This window comes from Rhinolophus hipposideros (assembly GCF_964194185.1).
Source record: "Rhinolophus hipposideros genome assembly, chromosome: 25".
In the NCBI taxonomy this organism is placed as follows: domain Eukaryota; kingdom Metazoa; phylum Chordata; class Mammalia; order Chiroptera; family Rhinolophidae; genus Rhinolophus; species Rhinolophus hipposideros.
The window spans coordinates 18,040,017-18,061,478 of record NC_138071.1 but is presented as its reverse complement, the minus strand read 5'-3'; the positions used below and the strand labels follow the sequence as shown (position 1 = coordinate 18,061,478).

At 35.6% G+C, this 21,462-nt stretch overlaps 1 protein-coding gene across 5 annotated transcripts in view; it reads right to left on the bottom strand.

Moving 5' to 3' along the window:
* The window catches only part of LOC308492737 (cytosolic carboxypeptidase 3-like), a gene marked incomplete at its 3' end in the record, with an annotated part of 76,906 nt that extends 57,079 nt beyond the window's left edge, over positions 1 to 19,827 (bottom strand). Inside the window, exons 1-6 of one of the 5 annotated variants that reach the window (XM_081038058.1) lie at positions 19,249 to 19,578; positions 18,015 to 18,134; positions 16,853 to 16,913; positions 14,252 to 14,437; positions 4,634 to 4,738; positions 1,646 to 2,425 (exon numbers count right to left, since the gene is read on the bottom strand). In XM_081038058.1, the coding sequence (XP_080894184.1) occupies positions 1,646 to 2,406 (761 nt within the window). In that variant the 5' untranslated portion in view covers positions 2,407 to 2,425; positions 4,634 to 4,738; positions 14,252 to 14,437; ... (1 more) ...; positions 18,015 to 18,134; positions 19,249 to 19,578. Of the gene's footprint in view, positions 1 to 1,645; positions 2,426 to 3,804; positions 3,944 to 4,633; positions 4,739 to 12,308; positions 14,438 to 16,852; positions 16,914 to 18,014; positions 18,269 to 19,248 lie in introns of those variants that run through there. The other 4 variants (XM_081038063.1, XM_081038057.1, XM_081038062.1 and 1 more) reach the window with 4 other exon arrangements.
* Positions 19,828 to 21,462: the final 1,635 nt, after the last annotated feature.

Below are 21,462 nucleotides of genomic sequence, written 5' to 3'. Positions count from 1 at the left end.
GTACTCTCACAGACATCCCCTCAGCTCCTCTTTTTATATAAAAAAATAACATTTTGAAATAACTTCAGATTTACACAAAATTTGCAAAAACAGTACCATGTCCATATACCTCTCCCTCAGTTTCCCCTGCTGTTAACATATTATGTAACCATTGTCATTGTCAAAAACTAAGAAACTGACATTGGTACATTACTACTAACTACACGCCCAACCTTATTTGAATTTCACTAGTTTTCCCACTAATGTCCTTTTTGGTGTCTTAGAATCCAATCCAAGATGCCATGCTGCCTTTAGTCAGCTCCCTTTTTTGATTGTGTGCCATTATCAGGAAAAGAAGGCAGTCATGGGTCATTCTTTTCTTACTTAACCATTTCCTCAGCTACCTTTGGGGAATTCTGAAGTCCACATTTGTGAGGGGTGGGAAACCAGAGTTTTCAGTTTTGTTTGTGGGGACCTGTACTTCACTCCCTTTTTGCCTAAGCAGATAAAAGGATTAACATGAAAAGTGAAAGTTGAGGCTGAAATAAGATCATTGGAGCCATGCTTTGAAAGCCTGTTAGCTCCTCTGAGAAACTGGAGGTACCCTTGAGGTCCTCAGCCTTCAGCTTGCATTAGGGGCCCTGGTAACAAAGCTGGATAAGGATATAAACACTCTCTGTAATCGTACTTATAATCCTAAATAGTTTGCAGAGAGTTTTTACATCTTTATCTGATTCAACAAACTTATTTTTCTTTTTCATTTTTGAGGAAACACTGGCTACATTGAAAACGTCCAGTGTTCCAGATTTTATTCTGGGTACGTTAGTAATAATAATCTCATGTAGTCCTCCCATCTGTGTGGTATCATTATTTACATTTTATAGATGAGAAACCAGGTTGAGATTTGTTTTTAAATTGCTCAAGGTCACACAGTTAGCAAATAATATAACAGGAATTCTAATCTGCTATGTTCAACCCCAGCACAGCCTTCTTAACCAAAAAAGTTAAGAAACTTTGGACTTGGAATGGGTATTCTGACTCCAATAAATCCTGACACTCTAGCACATGTCTATTCCTGATTTGTTATTATCTGAATCTATTAAAGAATTCACCTAATCAATTCAGCAAATAGATATTACGTACATTTTACTGTTCTGGATTCTTTGAAAAATTTAAAGCTGTGCAATTTTTCCAGGGGCAAATAAGATTATTACTCATGAAAGTTTTAAATAACTATGTAACCTGATAATCAAAAGACTCATATTAGAGCAATACGTGATTAACATGTTACCTAAAGGCTCTGTGAGATGTAGTTAATTTTCACACATAAGGGATTCAAGGATCCCAAAGTAAACATCAGTGCTACCACTAGCTTCACCAAAAAACCAAATTTGGTACATGCAAATTTAACTATTAGTTTCACAAAGCCATCAAAATGTTCTAGAGTCGATTTTATTATTCGATAAAAGGCTAGTGAATCCAGTGGCATAATGCCAGAAAGGCATAGAAGCAGAGTTAGAAAGAAAGGGGGGAAAATTAAGTAGCTAAAGTTAAACTACTCGTGTGTTAAGAAAATCTAGAGTAACATGAATGGGGATTATGGGAGCAAAATTCTTACTACCAAGTTTATTAAATAAGCAGAGAGGTAATTTGAGGCGTAGTTTACCTACGGATCATGTTCCGGGTGTACCAAACAGAAGGAAATAACTCCTTCAGAACAGATGTATAGTTACGGTTTAAATCCTGTCCAGCTAAGGAACACCGGTAGTTTCCCACAATCACACCATCTGGATTTAGCATGGGTACCACCTTGAAAACGAAAGTGTCCCGAAGCAACTGGGCATCACTTGAGTCTCCTAAAATAAAATCTAGGAAGCCTTTCATGATCCAAGAACTGTTGGTTTCTCCTGGGTGTACCCTTGCAGTCAAAATCACGGCCTTTTGCTTTCTTGAGTCAGCATTCTTCAAGGGGGTGGTGATTGTTAAAACATACACCATATTCCTAGCAATCGTGTGGCACAAGACGCGTATTTTACAAAACTTTGATCGCACTGGGTCATTATTGATGGTAGAAAGGTATTCTTGCAGGTTGGTGTAAGTGTAAGGATAGCAGTGAGCAAAGTAGCAGGTATCCTTGTTGTGTGGAAATTGAAATGTCCATGTAAGAGAGAAATAATGGCGCTCATCTTGCCCAGGGTTGTTCCTGTAATACTTGATTTGGTCTCCTATTCTCTGCCAGCCAATATTACGAGACTTCGCCTCTTTTTCAGAATAAAACAGGGGGCGCATACCCCGATTGTAAAGGCTAGCAGGTTTGGTGAAATTGATAATAGTGAATCTGTAGACAATTCCTGCTCGGGTATTAGTGACTTGGAAATAGTACCACTGAGTATGCTTGTTTGTGAAGAGGTCAGGACGCACAGTCATCTGGTATTCATATTCTGCCCTAATACATAAAACAGGAAGGAAGAAAGAGCACATAAAAATGTAGAAACAATATTCAAGTTAAAATAAATAAGGAAAATCATTTTATTTTACTATTCACGGAAAGCTTTTTTTGGGGGGGAAAAATGGGGGCCAACAATGTTTGTTTAGGCAGTATCCTAAATGGTAAGTAATTGCAAAGATCAAAGTTTTGAAATTTTCTCTTTTATTGGATGTGAAACTGCTTCTATGCTAATTCTACAGCCTTTTTTAAATTACTTTGTAATTCAAGAGAGCACCTAAAAATGGGCCTTTGATAAAAAATTATACTTTCAATCCAATTACATTTTCTAGAAAAGAAATAATTAAAGAGGTCTTGAAGCTGAATTCAAGTCCAATGTTTCTCTTTTTACTTCAGACATACAGTTCTGTTTTTTATTTGATTCTAATTCTAGGGATTGGAAATAACTGTCACTGAGAATGTTTTAAGACATATAAATTAACATGACCACATTGATTATAAAATTTTACACACTTTGAGGACTGTATTTGATGACTATTTGTATCCCCCATATTTAGTCACTGAGGATACTTAAATAAAGGTAAAAATAATTTTACTGGTATATCACATATATATATATATATTGTAATATATTACTGGTATATTACATATATATACACATATATATATGTATATATATATACATATATATATGTATATATATATACATATATATATATACATATATATATATATATGTATATATATATATATAAAACTATCTTACCTGGTTAGTTGTGACTTTTTTCTTTACCAAGTACCTTTCTATTGTATCAGCACTATGCACTGTGTGTGTGTGTATGTGTGTTTGTGTGTGTGTGTTTATAAAAAGTGAACTAGGAATAAGTGAAGTAAATGTTGCAAAATCTTGATAACTGCTGTTGAATCTAGGTGGTATATGGCAGTTAATGTAGAACTGCATTATTCTCTATACTTAAGTGTACATTTAAACATTTTTATAACAGAATTTTTTAAAAGAATGCCATTGGATAGCATGTATGTTCCCAAATGTATTTTGTGGAACATGTCTCCCAAGAACTGTTCCACTGAAAATAGTGTAACAGTCTGAGAAGGTGTGTGTGTACGTACATGACAATTCATATTGACATTCTGAAAATGTGCAGTACAGAAACCTGCTTAACTTTAACTCAGAGCTCTTAAAATTATTTGAACCCAGAATTTGAACCTTTCATACCGATCCCCACAATCTTCTTTAATTAGCATCCATACTTTAAGGAATTACAATTCAGTTATGGAGACTAAAACTTTCATGTACCTACTATAGAGAAGAGTAAACAGGTGATGGTCTAGATTCTCAAATAAACATAATTAAAACCTACACTTTGACTACCTTCTGTAGATTACCACTCTCAAATCTTGCTTCAAACATCAAAGTACTGTCACAATTATCCACAGGCTGCTTCAGGGGGGTCCGGTTGCCCCCAACTCGGGAATACACAAAGCAGGGCTCTTTGTAAGCTGATGAAAGAAGAAGGCCATCAAGATTTAAGCCATGTAGAAAGCATAGGCCATTCTGTATAGAATGTGGAGCTAGTCATAAGTGATAGTCATAAGTGAAGTGTCACTAATTTTTAAAGTAATTTGATATTAACACACAGATTTATGTTGAAGTGAGAAAATCTACAAGTATGTAGATTAGCAAATCTAAAAATCTACAAGTATTTAGAAAAGCAATTCCTCAAATAAATTCAAATATTTCTCACATTAAAAATCCTCATTCTGCTTTCGGTTATTATGAAGTAATTGGCTCTGAACTTGCCTTCTCCCTGTAAATGACTATAAAACTGGACCAAAAAAAAAATCCTCTTATTAATAGAGAGAGAATAATATAATAGTTGCAGGGCACTCCACTGGATTTATCTTTGAAAACTGATGTGAAGCACAATTCCTTTTAAATATAATTCTCCATTCTAATGGCCAAAGTGATATTTTATTTTAAAGTAACTTTGCATAAACTGCAGTACACCTTCAAGAAGATCACTAGCACCAAATAAACATTTGGATCAACATGTCACCAAACACCTTTATGGGGACAGGGATTTCCCAGCACTCTGCGATTTCCACCATAAACAGCAAAACAAATATAACTAAAAGATTACCCCAGGTACCAAATTATATTTTATAGCAACAGTTTCCTTATGTACTCACCATCTTCAGCTAGATAAACAACAGTATCTTCCTTGGAGTTTGGATAAAGGGGTTCCATCTCCAGACCTGTTGGGATGTACACTGGCTCAGAACAAGGAGTCCAATCTGTAAAAAAAAAAAAAAAAAAGAGAGAGAGAGAAACCATTACTTGAATATGACAAAAATAAAACAGGAAGATTTTATTGTATATTTTCAAGTCATTCATTGGTAGATCTAGGCTAAAATTTAGTGTTTTGAGTGGGGCTAGATTTTACCAAGGGCTCATGGGAAGTAATAACAAACATTGTCACACTTTAACACAACCCATAACATTTCATTCACATGTTGTTGTAAGTTACTATAGTGAGCAGTTCATGATTATTTTGTGTTATTACGCATTTTATACTAAAGTTTCTATTTCTCTTGGATGCCTTTCTGACCCACCTCTGGGAGTCTTGCTCCATCTTTTATTCCTTTTTTCCCTGAATCTTCAGCTTCTCGCCTGATAATGGTTGTCTCCTAAGCTTAATAAAATGTTCAGGTTTCTTCTGTCTCCCCAAAGGAAAGCTATCCTTGAACCCCTACTTTCTTCTTTAGCTATACCAGCTTTCCTTGTCTTCATTATTTTCAGTACCAAATTTCTTAAAAGTTGTCTGAACCTTGCTCAAATGCATGATCTATATTTGACCGAATTTTTGACCATGATCTGTGTGACTGGAAAAAGTGAGTTCACAGCCCAATTACCTTAGATGTTGCCACTTTTTAGTTCTATCATTAGAAATGAGAAAGAACCTGTACAATATGGTCAATTTTGCAGTTTATCAAAGTACTCTTACTTTGGGTCAAACGGTATGTCTATGTTTAACTTTCTGAAGAAATGCCTAACTTTTCCAAAGGAGCTGCATGATTTTATATTCCCACCATCAGAGTCTGAGGATTCTGATTTCTCTACATTCTCATCAACACTTGTTACCTGATTTTGATTATAGTCATCCTAGTGGGTGTAGAGTGGTATCTCACTGTGGTATTCATTTGCGCTTCTCAGATAACTAAAGATGCTGAATATATTTTCATGTGTTTATTGGCTATGTTTACTTTCTTTGGAGAAATGTCTATTCAGATCACTTGCACATTTTTATTTGAGTTATTTGTCTTTTTATTGTGAGCTGTAAGAGTTCTGCATAAGTCCTTCATCAGGCAGTTTGCAAATATTTTATCTCATTCTGTGGGTTGTATTTGCACTTTGAGAGTTTTCTTTGAAGCGCAAAAGTGTTTAATTTCGATGAAATTCAATTGAGACACTTTTATTGTTGCTGCTTATGTTTTTGGTGCTATAGCTAAGAATCCATTGCCAAATCCAAAGTCATGACGATTTACTTCTATGTTTTCTACTAAGAACTTTGTAGTTTGGCTCTGACTTCGCTCCTGTTTTGCCCTAGAAAGTTAAAGAGAATTCCCCCTACTAGATGTAATATTAAATGTGGTTTTCTAATTTCATACCATCCTATCTAAATTCTTTGCTTCTCTACTTCTAATACTTTTAAACAGTCAGCACCACTGATCTTGTTAATCTTCTCAGATAAGACATGGACATCATAGAAAGACATCACAAGAAAACTACAGACCTATATCTAATATGAATGTAGATACAAAATTCCTCAACAAAATACTAATAAACTGAATCCAGGAACACATACAAAGAATTATACTCTATGCCCAAATAGAATTTACCGAGAAATTCAAGGTTAACATCCAACAATTAACGTCATTGATGTAATGAAATCATTATAGTAGGTGTTGGTGGAATATTCTATTTTCTCTCCCTCTGCAGCCTTTTAGTCTCTTTCACGCTGTAGCGTTATATTTTCTCTTGCACTGTTCTGGCTTCTCACACGATGGGGTCGGGGTTAGGGGTTCCCTGGAAGGTGGGCTTCTCCTCTGTTATTTTCTCAGATAAGAAAGCTGAAGGGTAACTGGAGAGGTTTTGTGACTTTACCAAGGTCATATACTTAGCTAACAGCAAAGCCAAGACTTCACTCTGACTTGTAAGGGCAGTGTTCTTTCCACTTCATTATGTTTTAAAAATTCTATTGACATGCTGTATTACATTAGTTTGATGTCTTTGTCTGGTTTTGTACCCAGGGTAATACTGGTCTCATTGAATCATTTGGGAAGTTTTCCCTTCTCTTCCTTTTTTTTTTTTCTTTTTTTGGAAGAGTTTGTGAAGAATTGGTAGGAACGTTTGGTAGAATGTTCCAAACATGAAGCGTATGGTAGAATTCAGCAATGAAGCTACTTGAGCATGGGCTTTTCTTTGCAGTTTTTCTACTAATTCCAAATCTTATTATATGTCTATTTAGATTTTCAATTTCCTCTTGAGTAAGTTTCAGTAGTTCTGTCTTTCCAGGCATCTGTCGATTTATCTATCTACTCATTGGCATTCCTTATTAGTCTGTATCTGGTTCTCATTTAATTTGATAATTACATCCTCTTAGTTTTCTGGAACAGGCTTCTCAGGACAGTTACATACATCCTCAAAGTTTAGAATACTCAAGCCTTTAAAAGTGTTCTCAATCAGAATCGTCAGTTTGTTTTGCACTTGCGTTATCTGTTATAAAGCTTTACATAACTTCTTAACAAGAGCATCCAAAAGATAGGTACTTCTTCAAAAGGCTTCACAGCACATCCAAAAGTGTAGTAGTGCTAAGGAGCCACTTAATGTTGTCTTAAGGCAGACTACGTGACTTGGTAAGTAATTGCCAGGATAAGCCATTTCCATATGCAGCATTAAATACTAATTCAAGTTAGTTCACAGTTGCATGAACAAAAAAACATTTAAGAGTAGAAGGCCCTGCAAAATTACAGTTGCATACACTACTTGTCGCCCTCCCAATATTTATTCTGATCTTTTCTTGTTTGTTTGTACTACCAAAAACCTGACTTTATAAGGTGGCGATGAGCTCCACTAAAAACCTCAATCTTGTAGGCTTCTCTGTGGCTAGGAGCAGCCATAATCTAAATTTGGCCAATGAGATGTAAAAAAATACTGGTGAAATTTTTGGGAAAGCTGCTTTCCTCATAAAAAGGGACAGAATCCGCTGGCATGCACATTTTGCTTTTTGTATTTCTTCTTCCTTTTGTATTCCTCTTAACAACATCTCATAAAGCAAAAGTTTTTAATTTTGATGAAGTCCAATGTATCTTTTCATTTTATTAATCATGTTTTTGGTGTCACTTCTAAGAACTCCTTGCTTAGCTCTAGATTGTGGAGATTTTCTCCTATTTTTATCATTTTATGTCTTACATTTAGATTTGTGATCCAGTTTGAATTAACTGTTTTTATAAAGCACTAGACTTAGTTTTTATAAAGCACTAGACTTTTCTTGTTCTTTTTTCTTGTTTTTTTTTTACCTATGGGTGTCCAACATTTGATGAAAATGCTAACTTTCCTCCATTGAATTGCTTTTGCACCTTTGTCAAAAATCAGTTGGGCATATCTATGTGGTTCTATTTCCTCCTCTCTTGTTCCATTGATCTATGTATATCCTTCCACAAACACCAGGGCCTTGACTACTGTAGCTATAAGTGGTCTTGAAATCACCTTATGATTTTTTTTTCAAAATTGTTTTAGCTATTCTAAGTTCCTTCACTTTTCCATATAAATTTTAGACTCATTTTGTCTAATCTACAAAAAACCTTGATGGGAATTGCCTGGAACCTATCAATTTGGGGAGAACTGATCTCTTGACTATATTGAGTTTTCCAATCCATGAACATGGTCTAATTCTTGATTTACGTAGATCTTTGATTTCTTTCATTAGCATTATACAGTTTTAAGCATACAAGTCTTGAACCTGTTTTGTTAGGTTTATACCTGTTTCAATTTTAAAGTGATTGTAATGGTAATGTTCTTTGTTGTGGTAGTGCTTTGGATTGCACAGATGTATGCATTTGCTAAAATTCATTGACTGATACACTTAAATGCATGCATTTCATTGAATGTAAAATTTACCTCAAAAATAAAAAAGAATCATAAACGAAGAATTAAACTCTAACTATAATACACTGAAGTGTTTAGAGGTAAAATGTAAGTATGTCTGCAACTTACTTTGAAATAAATAAAAACACTAAGACGGTTTGATGGGTAGAGAGAGGGATAGATAGTTGGTTACATATGTGATAAAGAAATATGGCAAATAATTGATAATAAGAATCTAGCTCGTGAGATTTGGGTGTCCCTATACAATCCTTTCAACTTCTCTCTATATTTGAAATTTTTCATAATAATATATTAAGAAACAAGAAGTTAAATACGGAGTAAGAGGTTAAATAAAAACCAAACTAAGCCTAAATGAATTAGATGTACAAAAAAATAATAAATTAATGAATTTGAAAACAACTAATAAATATACTCAAACACTGATTACTTGGGAAAAAAACTAACAAGATAAATCCTACATAATCAGGGGAGAAGAAAATCAGAATGTACAAAAACTTAACGTAAAATGTGAGAACAGAGTGGGAAAATCTTATGTAGTCAAAGGAAATTACAATAATTACAAGAGAATATTTTGACTAAATCTATGTGACTGAATTAAAATTCCTGCAAGAAAGCATTATTTTTCTAGGAAAACACAAATATCCAAAACTGTCCCTGAGATAAATGGAAAACCTAAATAGAACTAACAAAGAAGAAACAGAAGTTTTTTTTTTAAATAAAATTCTGTGCTTTTTTTGTTTGTTTGTTTAAGATTTTTTATTGGGGAAAGGGAAGCTTTTTTATTGGGGAACAGTGTGTACTTCCAAGACTTTTTTCCAAGTCAAGTTGTTGTCCTTTCAATCTTAGGTGTGGAGGGTGCCGTAGGAGTCGAACCGGCAACTTTGTGGTTGAGAGGACGCGCCAACCAACTGAGCCATTCAGGAGCTCAGCGGCAGCTCAGCGGCAGCTCAGCTCAAGGTGCCGTGTTCAACCTTAGTTGCAGGGGGCAGAGCCCACCATCCCTTGAGGGACTCGAGGAACTGAACTGGCAATCTTGTGGTTGAGAGCCCACTGGCCCATGTGGGAATAGAACCAGCAGCCTTCAGGGTTAGAAGCATGGAGCTCTAACCGCCTGAGCCACCGGGTCGGCCCCCCAGAAGTTTTACAACAAAAATATCTTCTGTATATCTAAAACAACAAGAACAATATGTCCAGACTGTTTTAGGGGAATTCTATCAAACTTTAAAAGAACAGTTACAGTATTATTCAAACTGTTCTAGAACATGAGGAAGAATTCTGAAAAATATTTATATCAAAACCTAAAGAAGTACAAAAGCTAGAAAATGACAAATTTAGCTTACTCATGAATATTAGAGAAAAAATCCTGTATAAGATTTTAGCATACAGAACCTAGCAACACACAAATAATATACAATGAATAACTGCAATTCATTCCAATAATATCAGCTGGTTCAATATTAGGGAACCTACTATAGTATAATTCACCAAAGTAACATATCAACAGATAGCATTATGACACTTTCCATAGATGTTGAAAAGGCATTTAATAAAAGTTAATTATTCCTGGTAAAGTTTCTTATTAATACAAGAATAAATGGATCCTTAATATGATCAAAAGCAAATTTATTTCAAACCATAAGCTAATAGTTTGCATAGAGAGAAAAACACTAAAAACATTCTCATTAAAATGAAGAACAAGATGAATGTAAAACTATTAAATATTTTTTGCAAGTATGAGTCAATGCATTTAGTCAAGAAAAAATGATGTATACAAATTGGAAATGAGGAGATTTAGTTACATTACTAGTATATAATTGTATAACTAGCACATATACAAAACTTAAAAACTACAAACAACAGGTGGGTTGTTTCAAAATTAATACACAAAACAACTTTCTTCTACAAAACAAGTTAGAAAATAATATGCAATAAAGATTCAATTTTTTAAAACAAAGAACCAAATCTTCCCACCTTGATCTCTGACATCAAAGCCTCCGGAACTCTTAGAAAAAATGATAAATGTTGGTTGTTTAAACTACTCAATCTATGGTATTTTGTTACAGCAGCCTGAGCTGACTAAGACATGCTCCTTGCCACATTGTTCAATGAACCATTGGATCACAAAGGTCCTCCATTAATTTAAACACAGAGGCCTTTGTTGTTGTTGTTGAAAGATTGAGAGACTCTACGAATTCCACATTAAAAAAGACTGGAGAAGGGAGCAAGAGGTAGTTGATAAGATACTTCAAGAGGATGACACTGCAAAGGATCCTCCATTTTGTACTCTTTCCCTTCAACACATTCCCTCCTGGATCCCAGAGAGAAACATTAAAAGACTTTGTATCCTTCCAGTGAAGGAGGGATAGAAACTAGGTACAGGGACATTGTGTTTAACAAAGGGTAAGTGTGCTAATCCAAGAGGTGATGACAAAGCTTTCCCTTTCCAGAAGATGCTCTTTCCCCACTGTGACAAATGGCATATATTTACTAAAAGTAATGTTTAATCTATAACCATATATGGATAGAAATGGTCACATAGGTCAAGGCTTTAGAAAAATTAAAAACTTGGCAGATATTTCTCAAATAATTCTCAAACTACCCTTTCTGTGAATCCATGTCTCCTAACGTTGTTTTTCTTAATCTCAGTCTGACTTACTTTCTTCAGAAACAAACAAACAAAAAACCACGATTAATTTTGTTAAAAAAAAGAGAGAGAAATTCTGGCATTTGCAGCTATGTGGGTGAAACTGGAGGACATTATGCTAAGCGAAATAAGTCAGAAAGAAAAAAAGAAAATACTGCATGGTATTACTTATACGTGGAATTAAAAATAAATAGTAGAACTCAGAAACAGAAAGTAGAATGGTGGTTGCCAAAAGCTGGGAGGCAGAGGGCCGGAGGAAATAGGGAGAAGCTGGTAAAGGGGTACAACTTTCAGTTATAAGATGAATAATGTCTGCAGATCTAATGTATAATATGGTGATTAGTTGGTGATATTGAATTGTGTAGTTGACATTTGCTAAAATAGAACTTAAGTGTTCTCACCGAAAAAGGGGAAAAAAGGTAAATTATGTGAGGTGATGGATGTGTTAATTAACTCAATAGTGGGAATCCTTTCACAGTGTACACGTGTCATCATGTTGTACACTTTAAATATATTACAACTTTGTCAATTATACCTCAATAAAGCTAAAAGAAAAGAAAAAAAAGATTCAATTTAAAATAGCAACAAAATACAATATCTAAAAATAAAGCTTAGGAAAGGTGCAGGAACAATTTTAAACTATACTAAGGGAGTTAAAGGAAAACTAGAATAAATAGTGAGACATACCTTGTTCTTGGCTAGAAAGATGCAATATTGTAAAGATGTCACTCTTTCTTTTTTTTTTTTTTTTTTTAAGATTTTATGGAAGGGGAACAGGACTTTATTGGGGAAGAGTGTGCACTTCCAGGCCTTTTTTTCCAAGTCAAGTTGTTGTCCTTTCAGTCTTAGTTGTGGAGGGCGCAGCTCAGCTCCAGGTCCAGTTGCCGTTTTCTAGTTGCAGGGGGCGCAGCCCACCATCCCTTGTGGGACTTGAGGAATTGAACCGGCAACCTTGTGGTTGAGAGCCCACTGGCCCACGTGGGAATCGAACCGGCAGCCTTCGGAGTTAGGAGCATGGAGCTCTAACCACCTGAGCCACCGGGCCGGCCATCACTCTTTCTTAATCTATAAATTCAATGTGATCACAATAAAGTTACCAGTATTAATTTTGGGACAACCAGGAAAGCTTATTTTAAATTCCATGTAGAACAATAATAAGGCAAAAGCAGCCAAGAAATTGGAAAATTTTTAAAAAGAATAAAAGGAATGATGGGGAACTAAGTTTACCACATAATAAAGTTTATAGTTTTTAAAGTTATAGCATTAAAGGATTTTGAGCCACCATGTGAATACACAGGTTAATGGAATAGAATTCAAAATTAGACTTAGGATTTTGGTATATAATAATTGTGGCATTTCCAATCAGCAGTCAAAATATAATTTAACAATTTTGTTGTAACTGGTTAGACAGTTAACAGAACTGGATTGGGAGTTCATTTCTTGCATCAAAATGGATTGGTGGGAAAAAATTTAATCAGAAAAAATACAACCTGAAAAGTGCTAAGAGACACATGGGATTTTCAAAACCCAGAAGCCATAGAAAAATGACAGGCAAAGTGATTACATAAAAATTTAAAAATTCTACATGACAAAGACAAAGGGCAAATGACAAACTGGGGGAAAAAAATGTAAGCAACATACATGACAGAGTAAGCTAATCTCCTAAATATATAAGAGCACTTACAATCAAGAAGAAACTGAAAGTATGACCAACAACAAAATGGGAAAGAACTTTTTATCAGGTAGTTTACATAAAAAGTCCATAAATATACCTGTTGGCCATTTGTATGTCTTCGTTGGAAAACCATTTATTCAAAACCTTAGCCCATTTTTCAATCTGGTCATTAGTATGTTCTTGCTATTGAGTTGTAGAAATTTCTTACGTATTTTAAAGATTAAATCGTTGTCAGATATATAGTTTGCAAATATTTTTCCCATTCCATAGGTTGGCTTCTCATTGAGTTGATTATTTCCTTTGCTGTGCAGAAGCTTTTCAGTTTGATGTTGTCCCATTTCTTTATTTTTGCTTTTCTGGCCTGTGCTTTTGGTGTCGTATCCATGATATTGCCAAAACAATGTGATGAAGCTTTTCTTCTATGGTTTCTTTTAAGAGTTTCACAGTTTCAGGTCTTATGGGTAAGTCCTTAATCCATTTTGAATTGAATTTTTGTTATGGTGTAAGATAAGGGTCGTCCATTTTCATTCTTCTGAATGTGCATATCCAATTTTCTCAACGTTTGTTGAAGAGACGATTCTTTCCCCGTTGTGTATTCTTGGCACGCTTATCAAAGATCAATTGATTTATTTCTGGGCTCTTTATTCTTTTCCATTCTGTTCCATATGTCTGTTTTTATGTCAGTACCATACTGTTTTGATTATGGTAGATGTGTAATCTGTTTTGAAATCAGAAAGTGTGATGCCTTCAGCTTTGTTCTTCTTTCCCAATATTGATTTGGCTACTCTGTAGCCTTTTGTGGGTCCAGCTGAAGTTTAGAGTTGTTTTTCTGTTTCTATAAAAAATGCCATTGGGATTTTGATAGGGGCTGCATTATCAATATCACTGATCTTAAGGAAAATGTAAATCAACACCACAGTGAGATATCATCTCACACTTGTCAGGATGGCTATCACCAAAAAGCAAAAGAAAAATGTTGGCGCAGATCTGGAGAAATTGGAATCAAATTAAAATGTAGGTATAAAACGCACACCAGTTTCCAAAGACTAAATACATAAAAGAAAAGAATGTAAAATAGTTTGGATATATTTGGGTCAAATAAAATATATTTTTGAAATAAATTTCACTTGCTTCTTTTTACCTTTTTAAATGTGGCTCCTAGAAAATTTAAAATTACATTTCTGTATAATCTAATTATATGTTCCAATGTAATATTTCTGTTGGAATGTACTGGGCTAACACCGTGAGTCTCCTCATTAAAATCAAAGTTGGCAAAGTAAATTTACTAGTGTTTGAATCCCAGAACTGCTAAGAACATACCAATATGCTGGACTTTTTCATCAATGACCTCACAGTGGTATGGCCACCGTGTTTGGCTCAGTGGACCGGAAGAAGAGACACCATATAAATCTCGTGGTTCACGAAGACGTGGCACCCATCTCCCTAGCTGATATTCCAAAAGTATCTGTGTAGTCCGGGGGAAAGATGGGTCATTAAGGGAGTTACCTGAAAAAGATTATTTAAACACAATCATGAATGATCAGAAGGAAACCCCCAATTCCTATAATTTTTTGATATATTCTTTTTTTCCTTTCAACACTATTAATCTGTGAATATTTGTGGATATAATTATAAATATTTTAACAATAAAAGTACTAATTAAATTTTTTAACAGTTGATCTTCACAATAGCTAAAAAACAGGTGTTGACCCCAAATAATTGACGTTAAATTCTCACTGCTACTCAAAAAAACATGTTGGATTTTGATAGGGATTACATTTGTTTCTTGTAGCTTTTCTAGCAAATTGCTTACTGTTAAGTTCATCTTAAACCTAATCACACTGAGGCAACTATTTGTCCAATGGGTTAAATACACCCAGTGACCCTATGTCCTCACCACCTACTGGAACTATCTTTTCAAAGTCACAACTTTTACTTAGTTCTCATTCCAGGACCACTGTGTGACACAACCCCAGGAATGTAATTCACATTGAATACAATGGGGCTGCCCCAAGTACCCTGTTTCCCCGAAAATAAGACCTAGCTGGACAATCAGCTCTAATGCGTCTTTTGGAGCAAAAATTAATGTAAGATCTGGTATTATATTAATTATATTATATTATAATTATATTGTATTATATTATATTGGTATATTAAATTATATTAATTGTATTAATTATATTATATTATATTACCTGGTCTTATAGTAAAATAAAATTTTTGCTCCAAAGACGTATTAGAGCTGACTGTTCGGCTATGTCTTATTTTCGGGGAAACACGGTAGGTAGTGCAGGGGCCCTCTCTCTTCCAATGGGATAACTGAAACATCAATTTGATGTTGATAATCACCTCTCCTTAGGCTCATTTCCCTTGTCTTTTGTGATGCTACCTTTCCTGGTTTTCTCCCTACCTTTCACATACTTGATTCTATTTGTCTCACTGATTCCTTTTGCTTTTCCATCTCTGAAACATGGTTTGTTGTTTGTTTTTTTAACCTAGATTTAGTTCTTAGCTGTTTTTAGCAGATAAAGCAATTGGCCTGGGAGCCAGACAAACAGTTCTATTCGACCACTTTGTTTCTATATGCTTTGGGTTGGCCAATGCAGTCTCTTTGAACATAAATCTTACTAGGTAAGATTTATAAGGAATAATATTACCCTCCCTTGCTACTTGTCAGGGTTGTTATATAGATCCATTTATTCGACAGGTAGTTATTAAGCATCTAGCATTCCATTAGGTGAATAGGCCACATTTTGTCTAATTTACTGTATTGACTCAAAAGTGACAAGGCAGTAATTTAGGAATCAGATCCATACCTCATACTATTTGTAAATGTAAATTATAGAGAAATCAAATACCAAAATTCAAAGTACATAAAAGTACTTAAAGAATACTTAGATAATTATATTGATAATCTTGGGGTAGAGAAGGCTTTTGTAGCTGAAATAGATAGAAAAATAAAGTGCCACAAATGAATAATGATAAACTTAACATCAAAATAATTCTAAACAAAAAAGCAACGTAAACAAAGTTAAGAATTACTATGAACGGGCAACTCGTAACACAAGAAACTATAAACAGACATGGGTATGAAATAATCCTCAATTTCTTTAGCAATCAAGGAAATGTTAGTTAACACAGTAAGTTCCCTCCTTTTTCCCAACAGACTGGAAAAATTTGGAAAAGATAAAAAGGGCAGCAGGGAGACGTCCACAAAATACTACTACCAATTTTCTGTGAGTATGGGTAGAACTATGTGTAGAAATATAAAGAAAAACGTCTAGAAGGATAAACACCAAACTGAGAATAGTCGTTATTTCAAAAGTGAAGCTATGTTATCAGGATAGTGGAGAAAAAAGACAAAATAAATAAAGGCCGTATCTTCAATTTCAAAATATCTATGATAGATATGTGAATATTTGGAAGAAATATTTTAGTGTGTGTTTGAAAGTACAACTTTAAATGCACAAATTTTAAAAAACTGAGTATACATCAAGATGCCCACACACGAATACTTGCAGATGAATTATTAAGGAAATTCTTTGTACAGGCATGCTTCATTTAAATAAAGCTGCAGTTCCAAAACACTATATCCATAACTTGAGTCATACTAAAAATGCATTTAAAGAGCTAGTTATTTAAAGAAATTCCAAGGTAAATTCTTATATTAAATCTTTTATGAAGTATTGACCACGTTCATTTAGTTTCATTAAAAGTTAGGTTTACCTAAAACAAACATTAAGAGTTTGAACTCCAAAAGTTTCTTACAAAAGTGAATACATTTCTCTCTCCTTACCTAATAACAAAACAATAACTCCCTATATTATTTAATCTGACATTTTTATAGTTTCCTCATCTTATTTTTCATCCACTGAAGGTCTTATCATAAAGAGAAGGGAAAATATATGGATGAGTTCAAACCTGTTAAAAGTGCGCACCGGTGGAGATCTTTACGTACAATTTTCACAAAAGTCTCCTCATCCTAAAACAAGAGTTTTAAAATATTTCTCTTTTTAAAACCAACAGTTTCCAAATGCAGACATTTTTTACATCAATTTTTGTACTAAGAATTGACTGCCTTACTTACATTTATTTACTTACTTACATTTACTTATTTACATTTATCACTCTATAATAAATGAAAAAAATTACAGGATTATTATGGGCTACTGGGCTCAAAGCACCCAACACTTCAAATATCCTGAAACCTTAAAGTTTTCATCTTTCATTCCTGTTCTTCCACAGGGTAAGGTCATATTAATGAGGTCATATAATGGTCATATAATGATCACAGAGAAGAAGTAAAATGTAGAGTCTTTGTAAGCTTGGGGAACAATTTAAATTAAGAATAAAATTAACAAAAATAAAGAAAAAGAAAGAAAAGAAACACAGAAAGCCGTAGACTTAAAGGGTTAGAAATCATTTTGGGGTGCTTATTGTGGCACCTTAACTTACATACATGATAATTTATACTTTACTACAATGTGAATAAAATCTCTCAGAAATATGCACTAGAACCAGACATCTTTTTAAATATTGCATTTTGTCCACCCCCCTTTTTCTCTCTATGTCCTTTCCTTTATTACATCAGAGCCACATTAACCCTACTAATGCGACACACAGTAGGTTTAGAATACAGAAGGTTCCAGGATTATGATACATATTATAATGAATACAGTAGAATCAGTACACGTAAGAAAATAAGTGACACTTTTCCCAGCCTCTTCCCTGGGTCAGAGCTGCAAGCAGGGTCTTCCAAAAAAAAAAAAAAAAAGTGGACATGAATTAAAAAAAACAACACCCTAATAATGGTTTAATACACACATTTTAATAAAACTCAGAAGAATCTTACCCAAATTTTTGTCTTAGAAAACACTATCAATATAGCTTCTCTTTCTAGATAGGGCATACTGCACACAGTAATATCTTTCACTAAAATTATTTCCCAACTTCAGTGACTATTGATTTAAATGTTCAATTGATTTTTTACAACCAATTGATTTTACAATATTTTTACTGGGAATCTATATTTTATAACACGTTTTATCTCAAATTAAGTAAGGTAAAATTGAGAAAAACATACTGATTCATCTTCACCACTGATTGTTCTGTCTGAATAGTCTTCCTTTTCTGAATCTTCTGACATCTCTTCAGTATTTGGTTTGAAATTTTTTTATTACGGTGGTAGGCTGCAAGACAATTTCTAAGGAACATATTTGACAGTATTCTTTTTAAATTGAAAGTGTTTATCACCTTAAATGAGTACCCATTCAATTATACTGAATTAAGTGACAATAGGCTTCTCTAAAAAAACTATGCTAATTAGGACACAGTTGAATAAACCTTCAATTTCAAAGATTTGAAGAAATTTTCATTTTTACGAGAGAGATCAAATCTAAAAAAGGCAAATCAAGTAAATAATTTAATTGAAAAAGAACTTCCAGGGAACACAGCCAAATCATTTACACCCTCTATTTACAATTAAATACCACAGAGGGATAGCAAGTTCAGAATAATCCTGAGGCATTAAAAAGGTCATGAATCAAAGAAAAATTATAGTTGCTTGTTCTAGCAGTGAAATGTATAAAAGCAATGGAGTTCAATTTTTTTCCCCCTGCTTACTTTTCAATTAACCAACAGTTCAACTGCCTACAACAGACTTTTCTCTTTATATTTTGGTTAATATTCTACGTATAGATACTGTCTCTGTTCTAATATTCAATTATACTTGTCTTACTGAACTCTCAAGTTATCAGAAGATTGTATTAGTGATCACCATTCTCCCTCCTATGCAAGTATCCTCCCAAGTAGTTATTAAGACAACTGAGTAATAGAAATTCCTTGTCAAGATTCTATTACTTTTGAGAGACCCAAGTACTAACCAATTTCGAACCTCATGGTTTACATTTCTCTCTACAAAAGGCATGTTTTTGGAACAAGACTTCATAGAAGAAAGTCCAAACTCCCTAACAAGTAACTACAAATGCAACAGAGAAGTCTGTCTCGTTAAGGCCTTCTGCTAAGAGACTTAAGTTTCAGCCTGGGGATCACCACAATTCCAAAGGGGGTTGGCATAAATCTGGATTTTATTTCCTTACATGAGCATGTGAAGCACACCCATGTTAGATAGGACTCAAGGTCTGAGTGGTTCTTATTAAACGCCATTCTTGCTAAATGTTAAAATGCAGGCACAGTATTTTGCAGACGCAGCTGTAACCGGAGGAGCTTAAGTGGAACCCAACCAGGTAAGTGTAGCCCACTGCAAAGAAGAAATCAACACGTAATTAACCAAATAATGTACATGAGCAACGGCTAACCTCCTACGTGGAGAGATTTGGATGTGAATCCTCTTGTCTCCTTTACCTGCTGCCAGTACATAAAACTACCTAGCGACCACCACGTGTAGGTCCTGACTAGAACAGCCCAGGCCGCGAGCTCCTTGAGTTCCGCAACAGCAGCAGGCTGACCTGCTGGAGGGTAAAAGCCGAGCCTCAGGAAAGCCACTCCGTGTACGTTCCTCCGCTGAAGCACAAGAGGCAAGAGCAGGTGCGCCCAGGCGGGTCTGCAGGAAGGCAAGATGATGATCTCGGTGGTGGGACGCGCTGCTCAGCCACAATCATTCTCATCAATGCGATCCTCCCACGCTCACTGCCCAACGCGCCAGCGGAGCGACGAGCTCATTTTCCGGGCACGCGGTCTGTCCACGCGCGCTCGTTTCCGCAGGGGGGGCCCCTCCTGCGCTCTCCTTTCCCTCCGAGGGGGGCACCTGTGTCGCCTGCGCCGGCCTCTCGCCACCGCTGGCCCTCGTCCTCCGGCCAGGCCAGGTCCTTCCGTGCGGGCAGCGGCCGGAGGTAACGACGGTCCTAGTTGAACAGCCTCCAGCTACGCCCTTCCCCGAGGCGCGGCTACTCGTTACCAGAGCAACGGGACCACCCTCGCGAGACTTCGGGCAGCCCCGGGGACTCACCTAGGACCCGCCAGGAGGGGAAAGAGCCTTCGCGGGATTCCGGCCAGAGGAAGGGAGACCACGGAGGATGAAGGGAGCTAGGGGTGCAGGAACGGGGGGCAGGGAGATTCCCGAGCTGGAGGAGGGAGAGCCCGGGTAGGGCTGGGGAGGCCATTGAGGAGTGGAGGAGGCAGAAGAGGGATGTGTCCCCAGGTCCTGCTGGAAGGCTTGTCAACTCCCTTCTCCTACCAGGGAGGCAGTAGAACATTACCGGTGAAGACTGGAGTTTTGTTGGTCTTTATTTGCACCGCATACGGAGTTGCATTCTGCACAACTGTGTGACCAATCTTTATTCGATTCGGAAATGAAAATTTTCTTTAAATACTTGGCAGAGGAGTCACAGGTATACTAAGATGAGCTCTCGATTCATACGAGCTTAGAGATTCTTTCAATAATCGTTAGGGAACGGTATTGAACACTTGTCTTGTGGGGAGCCATGCCAATCACTTTGCATGTGTTGTCTAATTAAATGTGATCTTCCCATAACAGACGTAGACATTGTTCTTGTACATCCCATTTTGCTTTCCCCCTGATTTTTAGCTCTTGTGGATAATTGAATATATTCGGAAGATTTCCAACTATAGCTGAAAAAAAATGTCTTCAGATATTTGGTGCGTATACGGGGTATTACAGTATGCCATGAGATTTGTAATATTGTAGAAATGGAGATAATGGACAGTAGCAAGTTTGAAACAATAAAGGGCAAAGCACGTTGGCTGAAGCATGGTAATGGGCTAATAGCCTCTCTTTAAATTTTGTAAGTTTCTGAAAAATAACAAGTGTTTTTGAAGTCAGCATTTTAGAAATTTGGACCTTCCAGAAAAATAGAGGATATATTAGATCAAACTCTCGTAAAAAATAATTAACCCTTTTTAGTTGTAACTTGTTTTATGCCATACATGTTACTAAAGGTGACATGCACAGAAAATTTTTGTATATATATATTTTTTGTTGGATTTTAGTCATGGTTGGTAAGCCATAGGACGTCAAATTTAGAATATGTCTAAATTTGGGGACTAGTGAAACATCATTCTTCTAAACACTGGGAAATCACCTCAAAAGATAAAGAATAGTTCCCAGGCTCAGTGAGAAGTCTCATGACAAAAAAACATGAGTCTGTTTTTTTTTCTCCCAGTAACTGCCCCTGAACTGTGCAATGGAGAAATCCCACTTTCCATGGAGGACATGTTAGCCAGATCCATAACTTTTCAGCAACTAAAACAGTTTCATTTTGGTATTTAAGATTTCATTCAGGGATTTGGTATTAAGTACATTTTAAACTTCAATTTCAAACTCAATTTAAAGTCCTCCTCCTTCTCACCTTCCCCTCTGCCCAGGAAGCTGAGATCTGTCCCCACTTCCTGTGGCTTGGGAAATGGGAGGGATTGGTGTTTTGCTATTTACTTTCTTTCCTCCTTCCTTGTAGGTGCCTGTTTCTTGTTGTGTTAGGATGAACAGGTGCTGGGGAGGAAGAGGGCTAACAGCTCCCTAACTGGGCCAAGTTGAAGTTTACAAGGTTGGTCTC